Genomic DNA, 14,205 nt, shown 5'->3' with positions numbered 1-14,205 from the left:
CCTAATATATGTACAAACTACATATGTAATTCAGGCACAAAAACAATTCTTAACCAATTGCTAGGTAATTATTTATGAATATTGTAACCTTGCAAAGGGATTTCTTAAAATGGCTGATTTTGATATATATGTCAAACTCAGATATATACATATATGTGTGTATATATTTTAGCTTGCCTGTAAATATTTAAGATAGAACTATTTTTTAAAAACAATCATCATATATTTATCAAATATTTAAACCTTAGTCTACATATAGCAGTTTGAGATAATCAAAGAAAAGTCCTTTGACTTTTTCTCTTGCTTAGTTAGCAAGGTGTAGATTATGATTCATGAGGTACTTAACAACTCAAAAATAAACAATATGGGACTCAACAAATGAATAACAGGTAAATTTAATGTTATATCACTACTCATAAAATATAATAAACTTTAACTGCACTTTATTAATAAAATTCTTTGATGAATGTCATGATTATACTGAGAAAAAAGCAGTATAAGACAAATTTTAATGTTCTTCACTGACTTAAAAATTACAGGTTTTTGTTTTGCTTTCCCCCCCCCCCCCACCACCATTATATAGCATTCTTTTTGGTGATAATAGCTATAGCTGGTCAAGATTAGCAATTACCCATTGTAAAACTGCTTTTAACTAATGAAAAATAATCTGAAAATTCTGCCAGAAGTTAACACCTAATAAAAAATTTCTTCAAAAATAAAAAAGAAAAAACCACCAAGTATTATCTTTGATTGCAAAAATATTTTTCACCATATTCCACTTGATCAGAAAACTTCTAGTATCAGACAGAAAGGAATGGCTAGTAACATCAATTGTGCTATAAATCTTTTAGAAGATTATTATTTCTGATTTGCTAATATATAGAATGAATTTTATTATTTAATATTAAATTATTCTAATAGTATAAAGCACAAAGTGTAAATTATCATGTTAAATAATTCAGAGGTGGGATTATTTGGATTTTCTTGTTGAAGAGAGCATCAAGATAAGGAACACAGCAAGGGGCTCTTTAGATACAATACAGTTTACAAAACAGGAATGCAGATTGAAGAGCCACTGATGAAAAAATCCACCATGTTCCCATGCCTAAATTCTGAATAATTCTTGGTCAGCTCATCCTTTCTTTTATTGGCCAAATTAAATGATTCGGAGCAGAAGCAACCTGGCAATTTTTTTTCCTCATAAAAAATAGATGAAAAGGAATAAATGTTAACTGACAATAACAGAAGAGAACAACAAGAATAAGTACAGGCTTATTCTAGAGAAAATAACTATAATAAGAATAAAGGTAGTAAAATTCAGGTCAAGAAGAATTTAAAATGGAAGATAAGTAATTTGATTCTGAAAGCTCACATTTAGTGTTTTAGAAAATTGAGAAAATAGACAAAAGGTCACATAAGAATCATGTTTTGAGTTTTGTATAAAACTCAACTTTTATATTTTTTATTTGTATAACAACAAATAAAGATTTCTATATTCCACTATCTGGCCCACTTACTAAAATAGCATGTGTTTGATCAAATGAACTAGAATTCATGCAGTTTTGTGTTGATGATCACAATGGAATTTGAGCTTACATAGGGAGGTAAAGTGGCTAAAGCTTTGGATTGTAATGTTTGTAACTGGGTAGAATTGAAAAGAAACTAGAGCTTCTCAGAGATTTTAATGCTTATAAAAAGTAGGACACTTTCAGTTTTTCAAATGATAAGATTTCACTGAATGGAAGTAAAGAATGCAAATATAAATGTAAAAAGAGATGCACAAACATTAAAATAGATAAAGAAGAACTGAGAAATGAAACTGAGAAGAAAGCAAGCAAAGAAGGCTAAGAAAATAAAACAAAGCCATAGGATTTAACACTATTGGTGAAAAATATGTTGGTCATCTTTCTTGAATAGAAGACGAGAATAAAATGGAAACAAGAAAGCTCTGTGGAGGGTAGTAACAGAATTCTGTTAAGAAAAGTGATTTTGTCCACCCAAAGTATCCCTTCCCACTCTATATATTCTGAGCAGCTGGAGCCGTGAATCAGAGTAAAGTAAAAACATTCTGGGTTCTTTACATGGAAGGAAGATCGAGTCATGCCATGTGATTTCATTTAGGTCAACAGTACTCATATTTAATGTACTTTCAATTCATCGCATGACTTAAATATTTGATAAATATATAATGATTGGTTTTTTTAAAATAGTTCTATCTTAAATATTTATGGGTCAAGCTAAAATATATGCACACATATTGTTCTTTTTATGTGTGCCTTCAGAGCATTTCAGGCCTACAAACTATTAGAAAAACCTTCTCATTTGATAATGAGTGAAACCCCAGTTTACTGATGGATACCTAAAATGGAGGAACTTAAAGTTATCCCTTTCAAAATTTTATGCATTCAAAACTTTTACTTTACTGGCAATAATTGATTCAGAATGTCAATCAACAAAAGTAAGTGATTCAAGATAGGATTTATTTTTCAGTGGTTTACTTACTGACACAGTCAGGTTCTCCCAAATTATGTCAGAGGCCGAAATATTGGATTCCCTCCATTCCTTCAATGTATCATTGCTGGGATTATGTGGCTCCACACAGTTACATCTGAAAAGACAAAATAAGGTCTTTTCTGAAATAGCTTTTTGTCACAGTACCCAAAACACATATGAAAATGGTCCTTTCTCCCCACTCACAGAATTTCTTAGCCCAATCCCCATAAAAACAAAAGCCGAATGTTTTCTTTGATAAAAGGAGGCTAATCCATAGTGGGATAGGGAGACAAAGCATGGGAGGAATAGACGATCTCTAGATGGGGCACAGGGGTGGAGGGGAAGGGAGGGGCATGGGGTTATAAATGCTGGTGGAATCTGATGATCATTATTATTCAAAGTACATGTATGAAGACAAAAAATGGTGTGAATATACTTTGTATACAACCAGAGATATGAAAAATTGTGCTGTATATGTGTAATAAGAATTGTAATGCATTCTGGTGTCATATGAAAATACAATTTCTGACCACGTTATTTATAACTTTATAACCTATTGAGAAGAGAATATAAGCAAAGACAACTAACAAAAGTATGGCCTTCTACATGAACCTCAATTAATGAATAGTTTGTTTTCCAAAAAGTCATTCATATTCCTGCTATTTTGCCATTCAGAATGCATTTTCTAAGAGAAACATTTTGTAAATGGTGGTTGGGCTCCAAGATAATCCACGTATAGTACAAAACATGAAATTTCACTGGAATCCTGTTTTAGTTGTTTTGATATAACTGTATAACCTAACCACTATTGCTAAGATTATAGCTGTGGGGAAATTTTTACAATTTATACTTGGTAAACCTCTGTGTGCCTTAGCCACAATCTCTCTTCATCATCCATATCAGGAAGTTTGGCTGTTTTGCTTTTCCACCATTCTTTCATGCTTCTCAGAGTAGAGGGTCTATTATTTTGAGAAACTCTACTTGATCTGGGCAAGATGGACAGGCATGGCTCTTGCTCTCATTAAGGGATATTAGAGGATTCTCCAGCTGGGCTCACTTGTTGATGGGTATCAGAGGCCAGAGGAGTGAGGAAGTTGGTGACAAGGGGTTTAAAGGAATGGAATATACAGGCTGTAGCTGCTACAATCAGCTGCACTGGCCTGTGTCAGCAGAAGGGAAACAAAGACACTGGAGATGTCTATTACTAGCCTAATAGACATTGATGAATGCAAGTTGTGCCCAAGTGCCAGACTGGTTGTACATAGTCACAGAACACAGGATTTTGTACTAGACAGCTCTATCATTTACTGACTGAGACCATGGGCAACTTACTTAACCACTCTAAATCTGTTTCCTCATGTGTGAAATGGAGACAAAAAAGCTTACCTACTAAAACTGTTGTGAAAAATAAGTAACATGTAGATACCTCTGGAACTATGCCTGACATCATCATGCTTATCATCACTACTATTTTCTGGTTGATTCTTCAGTCTTCTACAAAATATAAAACTCAACTTTCATCTTGTTGTAACATAAAAGGAACCCTAGTGCCTTCTGTAATATGCTAGCACTCTCTTTGCTTTGCTTCAAAGTAAATATATACAGTGAGCCCTCCATAAAACAGGTTCTGCATCCGCAGATTTAGTTTAGCCATGGATTGAAAATATTCTGGGGATGGGGACTGCCTCTGTAACTGAACACTTAGAGACATTTTTTCCTTGCTATTTTTCCCTAAAGAATACAGTATAATAACTTCTCACATAGCATTTACATTGTATCAGGTATTCTATATGTTACAGAGATGATTTGAAAAATACACTAGAATGCAAGTCGGTTATATGCAAATATCATGCCATTTTATGTGAAGGAGTTGAGCATCGGCAGATTTTAGTATTTGTTAGAGGTCCTAGAACCAATCGCCCAAGGATACTAAGAGATGACTAAAATGTAAAAGAGAGAAAATATGGCCAGTTTATTGTAGAGGAAACATAATAAGGGAGAAAGACAGCACTATAGTAAAAATGAATACACCCATGTGCAAATGGGTATACACACATACATATGATTTCTGTAGCTACTATCTGTACATATAAATAAGTCATGCATATAGCTATATGCATGATAGGAAGCACTTTATGTTTTCTAGGCTAATAATTTAATTTCCATATGATATTGATGGGAAAACCTAAATATTTGGTAACTTATCCAAAAGCCTGTGCTGATAGAATTAGATTTGAATACGTCTCTTTGACCCTGTAACTCCTGCTCTTTCAGCTATAATATGATGCTTCTAGATGTGACTTGGTGCCATTTCTAGCAGTATAGTCAGAAAGGGAGGAGACTCGAAACAAATGAAGCAACCTACATTGTGCTATGTGTTTCTCCTTGTTTTGTTTTTCAGGACCTATGTGTCCTCCAAAGCACCATGTAGCCTTGCCTTCATATCATGACAACTATTCCACCCCCACCTTCCTCAGTCCTGATGTCCAGTGTCCTATTTCTCTTAACCCCATCTAAACCTAGTGATATGGTGATATGGCTTTCCTTTCACCTTGTTTGTCATGTGTACCATTCCTCAGGCCATGTTCTCTGCTGTCCAAAGTAATCATAGGTGCTAGTGGATAAAAGGGCATAATGTGTAACTGCATTCCTGGCTGTGTATTTACTCTTACACTTTAACTGTGACTCAATGAAAGTGCTAAGCTACAAATACCATGTAAAAATGGCAATCTCATAGGAGAGACATTTTTGCAGAGCTAGGTGTTCAAGTGGATGTGGGTTATTTACGCCTTTATCAGGACTCTCTCTGGCAAATAACTTTCCTCATTTGTAAGTCAATTCCAAATTGGAAAAAATATGTTTTCATCTAAAATATTTACTTTGTATATCACAGACATCAAGGATAGCCAAGAAAGCCACTGTTCCTTCCTGAGTCAACATATCTGATAACTGGAATCAGTGGACAGTTCTCAGAGGCTGTATGATTGTGTGTAAAGTTTAAAAAGATCTCTGTGCCAATCCTTGGTGGCCCAAAGAAGGGTCCTGACTGTTCAGTTCTTATGTTTTTAAACATGAGAAGCAGATATTCTCACTCTATAAATTAAAAATGAAAAGAGAAAAATATCATTTTCTATCATTTTCTGTACCAATAAACTTGGTCCAAATTATTCTAATTCCAACTATAAAAAAGGAAGAAAAATACATTAGAAATAACACATGAAAAGATGGAGTTTGAGTTCAGAAAAAGTTCTTCTGCTAATCTCATCCAAAATAATTTCTAGTGATTCTCACAATATGATAGAAGAATTCACACACACACACACACACACACACACACATACACACACACACACACACACACACACACACACACACACACACACTTTAGGTGCATACTGTCACTTAGGATACCAGGGCATCCAACCAAATTTCTTATGTTCATTCAACTAAGTGATTTTGTACAAGTAATTTAAGCATTCTATGCTTTGATTTATCTATAAAGAGGTGATAATGACAGTAGTCTACTTTACAGGGTTATTATGAGGATAAACGAGTTAATACAGGTGAAAATACATATTGATTAGGTGTTAGGTATCATCGTTAAACATTACAGTTACCATTGATTATAAGGCAGAAAGGGCAGTATCTGTACTTCACTGTTTTTACTTTATTTTACTTCTCCACATTTTTTATAAACACCAATTTAAAATGCCAATAATTTTTACTTGTGATATTGGATCACTTGGCTTAAAATGCACTTTTTACCAAAAACATCCTCTGTTACCCTTTACTACCCACAGAAAAGCATGTGCTCTAAGCCATCTTGTTTATCTAAATGGCTGTAGAGTGATTAGATAAACATTATAATTAAATGCCCTCATCCAGAAGTCTTTGCTTTTGTTTCTAGGCTAATGGAGGTGATCAGTCTTCCTTACACAAGAGAAGCCTGCGGCTGCCTTCTGAAAATGCGGTTTGGTAAAACTCCCTTCAACACTATTACTAATTTTAGTCCCCGGGTTGCAGATGCTCTCCTTTTGCCTTTGTGGTTATTAATAGTACCTTCCTGTGTGCACTGAACAGTAATGGTTCGTGATTCATTTTTTTTTTCAAGCCTCTTTATTGACTAAATTAGCTTCCAGAGTGCTGTGTAGCAAGTTAGGTATGAATATAAGGCATAAAATCAGAAAATCATGACCTATCTGTAAAGTGAAACATAGCTTTAAGATGATTTTGTTTTGTTTCAAAAAGTACTTTGAATTACAAAGAATATCAAAATCACACTACAGAATATATATTAAAATAAAAAAAGAAAAATAAATCTCTGATGGTGTTCCATCATGACTACTATATTTTTTGGTACATTTCTTTCAGTAGTTCTTATGTATATTTTCAAAATATTTTTTATAAGCATACATTTTTCTTTTTAATAACATGCAACGTAGTTTACTTATTCATCTATTATTAAACATTAATTTGTTCTATTCAGATTATTATTTAAATAATACAGTGTCAAGCATTTTACAAAAACACCTATTTCCATATTTCAGATTGTATTCTTTGAGTGGATTTGCTAAGTACCTTACTTTTTTTATTAGAGTATTATAGCTATACATATAAGTTGAGTTCATTTTGACAAAATCATACTTGCATGGCATTTGATTTACTCCATTTCAGTTATACTTTTTAAGACATCATTCTGATGTACAGCTGTATCATATCATGAGAAAACTAGCTTTAGCTTTTAAAAAATGTCACATAACTTTGTAAAAACACTGCCACAACCAGCTAATACTAAAAACAAACATACTAGCTCCATTAAATTCATAAACTCTCTCATTTGAATTTCATTTCCATACAAATGGCACATCTTCTCCTTAGCCTCTAAATACATAACTCTGGCAATATTTTCTACTCTACACCTTTGGGCACCCTATACCTTTATGTGAGAGCACATAGGTCAACTATAATTAAATATTTATTATACATATAATGCCGTGAAGTAAGGACCCATAACAAAATATTTTTGGAAAATGTTTTGTACATCTGCCGCAGTCCGGCTGCAGTAAAGTAACGGGGGGGGGGGGGGGGGGGTGACGAGCAGCTTGTGTAGATTGATACACCAGGAGTGGGAGCCGTTTATTGTAGGACAGGAGGGGTATTTATACATTCCACACAGCTTATCTTAATTAAAATAAACTAGATACAGCAGTCAACCAATAAGAAATCTCCACACTTAATGGCTCGCTGGGGTTACTTCACAAACCACTCCCTCTGGCAAAATACCAGGCATGCATCCTGACTTGTTTACAGACTCTAACATACATCAATTACTGTCATATTCATTTGTTAAAACTCATTTAAGGGCACACTTAAAATGGGCTAACTTTATTTTACCTAATGATATTTCAATAATCTTTACTTTAAAAACATAAGTAAATTGTATAATATGTTAGGACAGGGCGGGAGAGGTGTTGAAATTTTAGATCAAAAAGTGCATGATTTTGAAGAAAGGGGAAAAAAAGAAGCCACATAGGAATCTGAGGAAAGACATTCCAGACCCAAAAAATACGATAGCCAATGTGCAGGCCTACAGGCAGAAACGCCCCAAGGAGGTTGAGCAAGCATGGAGACCAGTGTGTGTCTGGAGCAGCAGGTAAAGCAGGAGAAGCAAAGGGGACAGGTGGGGCAGTACCCTACAGGTCACAGGAAGCCAGCAGTGGGCTTTGAGAAGCAGAGTGATCTGTCCTGGGTTTCAAAAGAATGATTCTGTGTGCTTTGAGAGGCTAGTCTGCTTTGTGGAGGCCAGTCTTGAGGTTAGTCTTGTCCCACATATAAAATTGGAGACAGCTGTTAGAAGGCAATTGCTATTAATCTAGACAAAAAAAAATATATGAAGAAAGGGCAGTAAAAAAAGAAAGTGTCTGAATTCTGCATATTGAGCCATTAGAATCTTCTGGGTAATCTGAATATGTGAGAGAAAGTAGTCAAGAATAAATCTGTATTTATTAGTCTGAAGTCTGAAGAGCTAAAAGAAGGAAAAGCCTGTAAGAGTTTCCTCTCAGAACTCCAAACATAAATAGGACTCAAATATAAGTATTTATTCAATGTATTTGTTTGCTATATCCTCCATAACAAAATAATATGGACTTGGTGGCTTAAAAGACAGAAGCTTATTTTCTCACAGTTCTGGAGACTTAGAAATCCAAGATCAAGGTATTATCTGGATTGGTTTGCTCTGAAACCTCTCTCCAAGTTAAGCAGAGGACTGCCTTCTTGCTGTGTCCTTACATGGTCTTTTCTCTGTGCAAACACATCTATAGGTTTTCTTAGTAAGTCCAGATTTCCTCTTCTTAGAAGAACACCAGTCAGATTGAATTAGGACACCAAAAATGGGGAGGGGGCTTAATTCATCCCCTAATACTTAGTTATATGATTTCAGAGTGGGTAGAAACATCCCTGCTAGCCCCTAAAAGTCTGCTTTTATAATTGAAAAGAAAATTATACCATGGACTATTTATTTAGATATCACAATGCGAAAAATTTTGGAAGAAATAAAACTAGCCTCTTAATCAATTCTAAAGAAAGTTCTGATAGACTGTGAAGACTCCTATGTAATGAAGAAATGAGTGACATAATGGGATGAGTAGAAGAGAACTGGCCTGTACACAAACTTTATTGATACTGGCAATGACCATTCATTTTTAGAACATATTTTAGAACATATTTTTCACATGATATTTGAATAGTCTTGGAGAGAAAGTATTAGTAATTTGGTGATTAGCATATTAAAATGTTGTACCTGCAACTAAGAGCTATAATATAAATGTCTTTCTTTTACAGAATTGTATAAATATATATACAATATGTATTTATATGATATTTTCCTCTATGTTACAACAAATATAAAACACATAAACTTATAAAGAATACAACACCCTATGTTATAAAAAATGGCATTCATAAAAAATTTAAGCTACCTGAATTTGACTGGTTCTATAAATATCTAGTAAATATAGTGTTCAGAGCAATTAAAATATTAATTTCCATAGTTAAATGTAAATGTTTCTTCCACTAATAGAAGTTATTGAAATGTCTCTAAACATAACTAATACAATCAGGTATGTAGCTGTGACACTTGAAACATCCAGCAAAGCCAAGATGAATGTATGTATAATGCATCCACATTTTCCATGAACAAGAAAAATTTGCTAGAAATGTCCCAGTAGGAATGGCAGTTACTTTGAATGAAATTATCAAATTATATACAAAGTACCAATATTGGCATTACATTAATTTCATAAAGAATCTGTGGCAATTTGCCCAATCAACAGGTAAGATAAAGTTCATTAATGGAAAGAGATCATGCCATCTAATTAGAAAAAATATTACATTAAAAAACTGAGTTTTCACTGTGCTTCATTTAATTATCAGTAAATCATAAGTCATTAAAACCTGTTCCATAAGACAGACCTTATCTGCTCCACAAGATTTCAGTAAATATAAATTAAAATAATCAAAGGGACTTTGAAAATAAAAAGTACTATTTTCTTTGAAATTAAAATATGAGGTCTGAATTTATTTTAACTGATACTTTATAAATAAATAGCTAGATAATTACTACAGCAATGGTTCATAACTTTTATAACTTCATATTTCTATCTAATCTGTCAACTATCTATAGACTTTCATTATTTGTTCTGTTTTTCATTTACAATGAATTTTAAGGATATAAAAATCCAGTGAAATTGTTGTATGAATATTTTTATTACAAATACTTGCTTTTAAAAAATAAACTGTGTTGACGATTTAAATTGCTTTACTTTATGGTTCAAAAACAGTGCTTTAAAAGAAAATTTTAAATTCCAGCAGTTGAAAGAAATATTAAAAAGTTGGAGAGACTCAAAAATTATGCCCCAATGTATCTCAGAAAGGTAAGGATGAGGAATACAGGTTTGTTTTTATTTTCCAGTAATGCCCAAAGACATATATTAAACAAACTTTCCTGAAAAATAAAGGCAAAAAAAACCTTCCTATAACTTCTTTTATCAATTAATTGAATCTCCACTTTTTCTATTTTATGTACTTTGACTTCATCTTGCACGAAAAGTTCATTCAAGGATGAGGTGACAGTGCTCCATACTCAGGACTACTGTTCTCAGTAGGTGGCCATTGCCAAAGATGGCTGGACACAGGATCAGGTCTTGAGTACAAATCAGGTCTTGAGTACCCTCCGTAGGAGTTGAGACTACACAATTTACTAACTAGAGTTTTATATCCTTTTTTGGCAGGAGCAGGGATATCGTAGTCAATCCATGTTATCTGGATTACCTTTAATTTGACCAGTACATTTCAGTAATACTGACTAACAAGTCAGTAATTATGTCCACAGAAATCCATTTTTGACATTCAGCAGAACCTCATTGTTGGCTAAGATGTGGCTAACAGCCACAGGGTTTGTAGGAGCTTTTGCTAGAGTGCAGCTTCTGCTTTAACACTAGCTGTACATTGTTCAGAGCATAGCTGCCCAGGACTAACATACACATTCTCACAGTGTCTGTGCTGAGGTATTTTAATGTAAATTAAAATATTATTCCATTTCACTTTAAATATTTCAGAATATATCCTTAAATCTAGGTCATTTCAAGAAGCAAAGAGAAATTGGGCCAGTACTTCATAGACTGTCACCTCTGAGAACCATCATCACATCTTACCAAAATATGGTTCTATATTTTAGCCATTTAGTATATATTTATGCAATAAATCAGGAAATCACTGATTCCTGCTTAGCATTCTCCTTTCAACATTGGATATTCATGTAAATTACTGCCTTTTTGTTGATATTTAACAAGAATAAGAAATACTAGTAGATAATTGTATTTAAAATCTATAATTCAAAACTATAGTAATATAAAAGGAAAACAGTGGGGCTGGGGATGTGGCTCAAGCGGTAGCGTGCTCGCCTGGCATGCATGCGGCCCGGGTTCGATCCTCAGCACCACATACCAACAAAGATGTTGTGTCCGCCGAGAACTAAAAAATAAATATTAAAAATTCTCTCTATATATCTCTCTCTCTCCTCTCTCACTCTCTCTTTAAAAAAAAAAAGGAAAACAGTAATTGAAAATGGATCTAAAGAATAAATTTGACAAAGGCTATCAGTATTCTACCTTTCTGGAAGCGGATAGACAAAAAAAAAAAAAAAAACATTAGGGACAGTATCACTGAAACAGTGAATATAAACTACTCTGCTGGATACACTGCTATTGGAAACAAGATTTATTATTAAAATGAGATTGAGTTCATGTAATACTTAATGCAAAAGAATGTAACTAGAACCTCTATCCCTCATCATATGAAAAAAACCAACTCAAAATGAACTAAATATCTAAATATCAGACCTGAAACTATGAACCTCCTAGAAGAAAACTGAGAAATGCTTCAGGGTATGGAAATGGGCAAGTGTTTTTTGGATAAGATCACCAAAGCACAGTAAATGAGAGCGAAAATAGACAAATAGAATTCATCAATCTGAAAAGCTTTGGGGCAGCAAAAAAAACAATCAACAGAGTGAAGAGACAATCTATAGAACGGGAAAAAATGTTTGCAAACTACCCATCTGACAAGATGTTAATACCAGTAAAGAACTCAAACAACTCAATATCGAAACAAACACATAATCCAATGAAAAATGCACAATAGATCTAAATAGATGTTTTTTCCCCAAAGAAAACAATACAAATGTAAATAGATACAAGAAAAATTCTTAGCAGTAAAAAATCATTAGGGAAATGCAAAACAAAACCAAAATGAGATGTAATCTCACCCCAGTAAGAATGGCTATTATCAAAAAAACTAAAAATAATAGTTGATGTGGAGAAAAAGGAATCCTTTCATACAGTAAATGAGAGGGTAAATTAGTACAGATGTTGTAGAAAACAATATGCAGGTTCTTTGAAAAATCTAAAACACAAGTACCATATGATCCAACAATCTCACTACTGGGTATGTATCAAAAAGAAATAAAACCAGTCTGTCTAAAAGACATACGCACTGCCATGATTATTACAACATGATCCACAAGAGCCAAGACATGAAGACAACTTAAGTGTCCATAAACTAATGAATAGATAAAGAAAATGTGATATGTATATACAATAGAATATTGTTCAGCCATGAAAGAGAAAGTTCTTTGTGACAACAGGAATAGAACTAAAGGTCATTATGTTAAGTAAAATAAACCAGGCATAGAAAGAGACAAGTACTGCTTGATCTCACTCTTATGTGGAGTCTGAAACAGTTGATGTCATTGAAGTGGAAAGTAGAATAGTGTTACCAGAGGCTAGGTAGAGTGTGTATGGATGGTGGGGAGATGGCAAAATGTTGATTAATGTGTACTAAATCATAATTAGATAGGAGCAAGAAGTCCTGAAGTTCTATCAAGAATGAAGTTGGTTGTTAGAGGTTTGTTTACTCAGTGTACTTATTTATTTGATTTTAAGGCATCAGATAATCAACCTTCTTAAATTTAGCTTTTTTGGAGGGAAAAAACTTTATGTCAATATGCATATCAACCTTAAGAAGCATGTTCAGAAATGTAAAAACATGAATAAACATGCTCATATCATATGTGCTAATTGTTTTGCAGGTAGAGAACGCAAAGGTGCACATAGTAGTCCTGGGCCTGCCATTATGGGGATCAAACTAGTGAAGGCACATAGACATTACTCAAACACATAAAGATATAATTATAAATTATGCTGCAAACAATTCTGAATTAATTTAGTTGATATACATCTAAAAATGTGATTTTAGAAAGTTGAAGTGCAGAGGTTACCCTAAATGTACTTTATGCTTTATTTTTTTACTTTTTATTTTTAAAGTCCTAAAAGGTCCATGAGCCATAAAAACTTCTCTTTCATGTTCTTTCTCCCCGATCCCTGATCAGTTTTTTTTTTAATATTTATTTATTTATTAGTTATTGGCGGACACAACATCTTTGTATGTGGTGCTGAGGATCGAACCCGGGCCGCTTGAGCCACATCCCCAGCCCCCCTGATCAGTTTTTGAAGTACTGCAAATTTTAGTCCTGCTTCACTGGGTTCTCCCAGATGATTTTTCCATCATATTGGCACCTTGTCCAAATTTTCAATCAGAACTAACTTTCTGATATAGGTTTATACATCTTTATTTCATATTAAGAATCTCATAATCTGTCAAATTTATTCAAAGTTTCTGGATGAAATCTTTATGATAATACTAAAGATAATGTAAACTAGCACAATTGTCTTTACTTGTCCAACAAGACAGGCCAGGTTATGTCAATTATTTTGCAACATGATTAGTTAATAAATATGTATTAAGCATCACTTGACCATGTCAATAGTACTATGGGGTATAAAATTGTTACATGTTTTGTACTTTACAGGAGACTCAAATCTACTTGGAGAAGAGAAAAAGGATATTAAATATCATCATTTATTCAAAACAGATCACTATCCTGGATTATGTAGAGGGCTGAATAAAGTATTGGAGAAAACAAGAGAGGAAAAAAAATAGCACATCACATAGTAGTGAGATCACTCCTTTGACATCTTGATAATTGTTATATTTTATTTAACTCTAATCTACATGTATGTGGAAACTAGAGTAATAGACCTTGCACTTTGCTTTGACCCAACCATTTGCAAAACATCCATATATCCTTAATCTTTC

The 14,205-nt window shown here is 33.5% G+C and overlaps 1 protein-coding gene across 4 annotated transcripts in view; it reads right to left on the bottom strand.

Moving 5' to 3' along the window:
• Window positions 1–14,205, bottom strand: part of Slc4a10 (solute carrier family 4 member 10) — a 98,837-nt gene that overhangs the window by 41,523 nt on the left and 43,109 nt on the right. For all 4 annotated transcript variants that reach the window (XM_026393104.2, XM_077798535.1, XM_026393105.2 and 1 more), the window contains one exon: window positions 2,503–2,608. In XM_026393104.2, coding sequence (XP_026248889.2) covers window positions 2,503–2,608 — 106 coding nt within the window. The remainder of the gene's footprint in view (window positions 1–2,502; window positions 2,609–14,205) is intronic.

The sequence above is a fragment of the Urocitellus parryii genome, chromosome 1, assembly GCF_045843805.1.
Source record: "Urocitellus parryii isolate mUroPar1 chromosome 1, mUroPar1.hap1, whole genome shotgun sequence".
Taxonomy (NCBI): Eukaryota; Metazoa; Chordata; class Mammalia; order Rodentia; family Sciuridae; genus Urocitellus; species Urocitellus parryii.
This window is presented reverse-complemented; position numbering and strand designations above follow the sequence as displayed.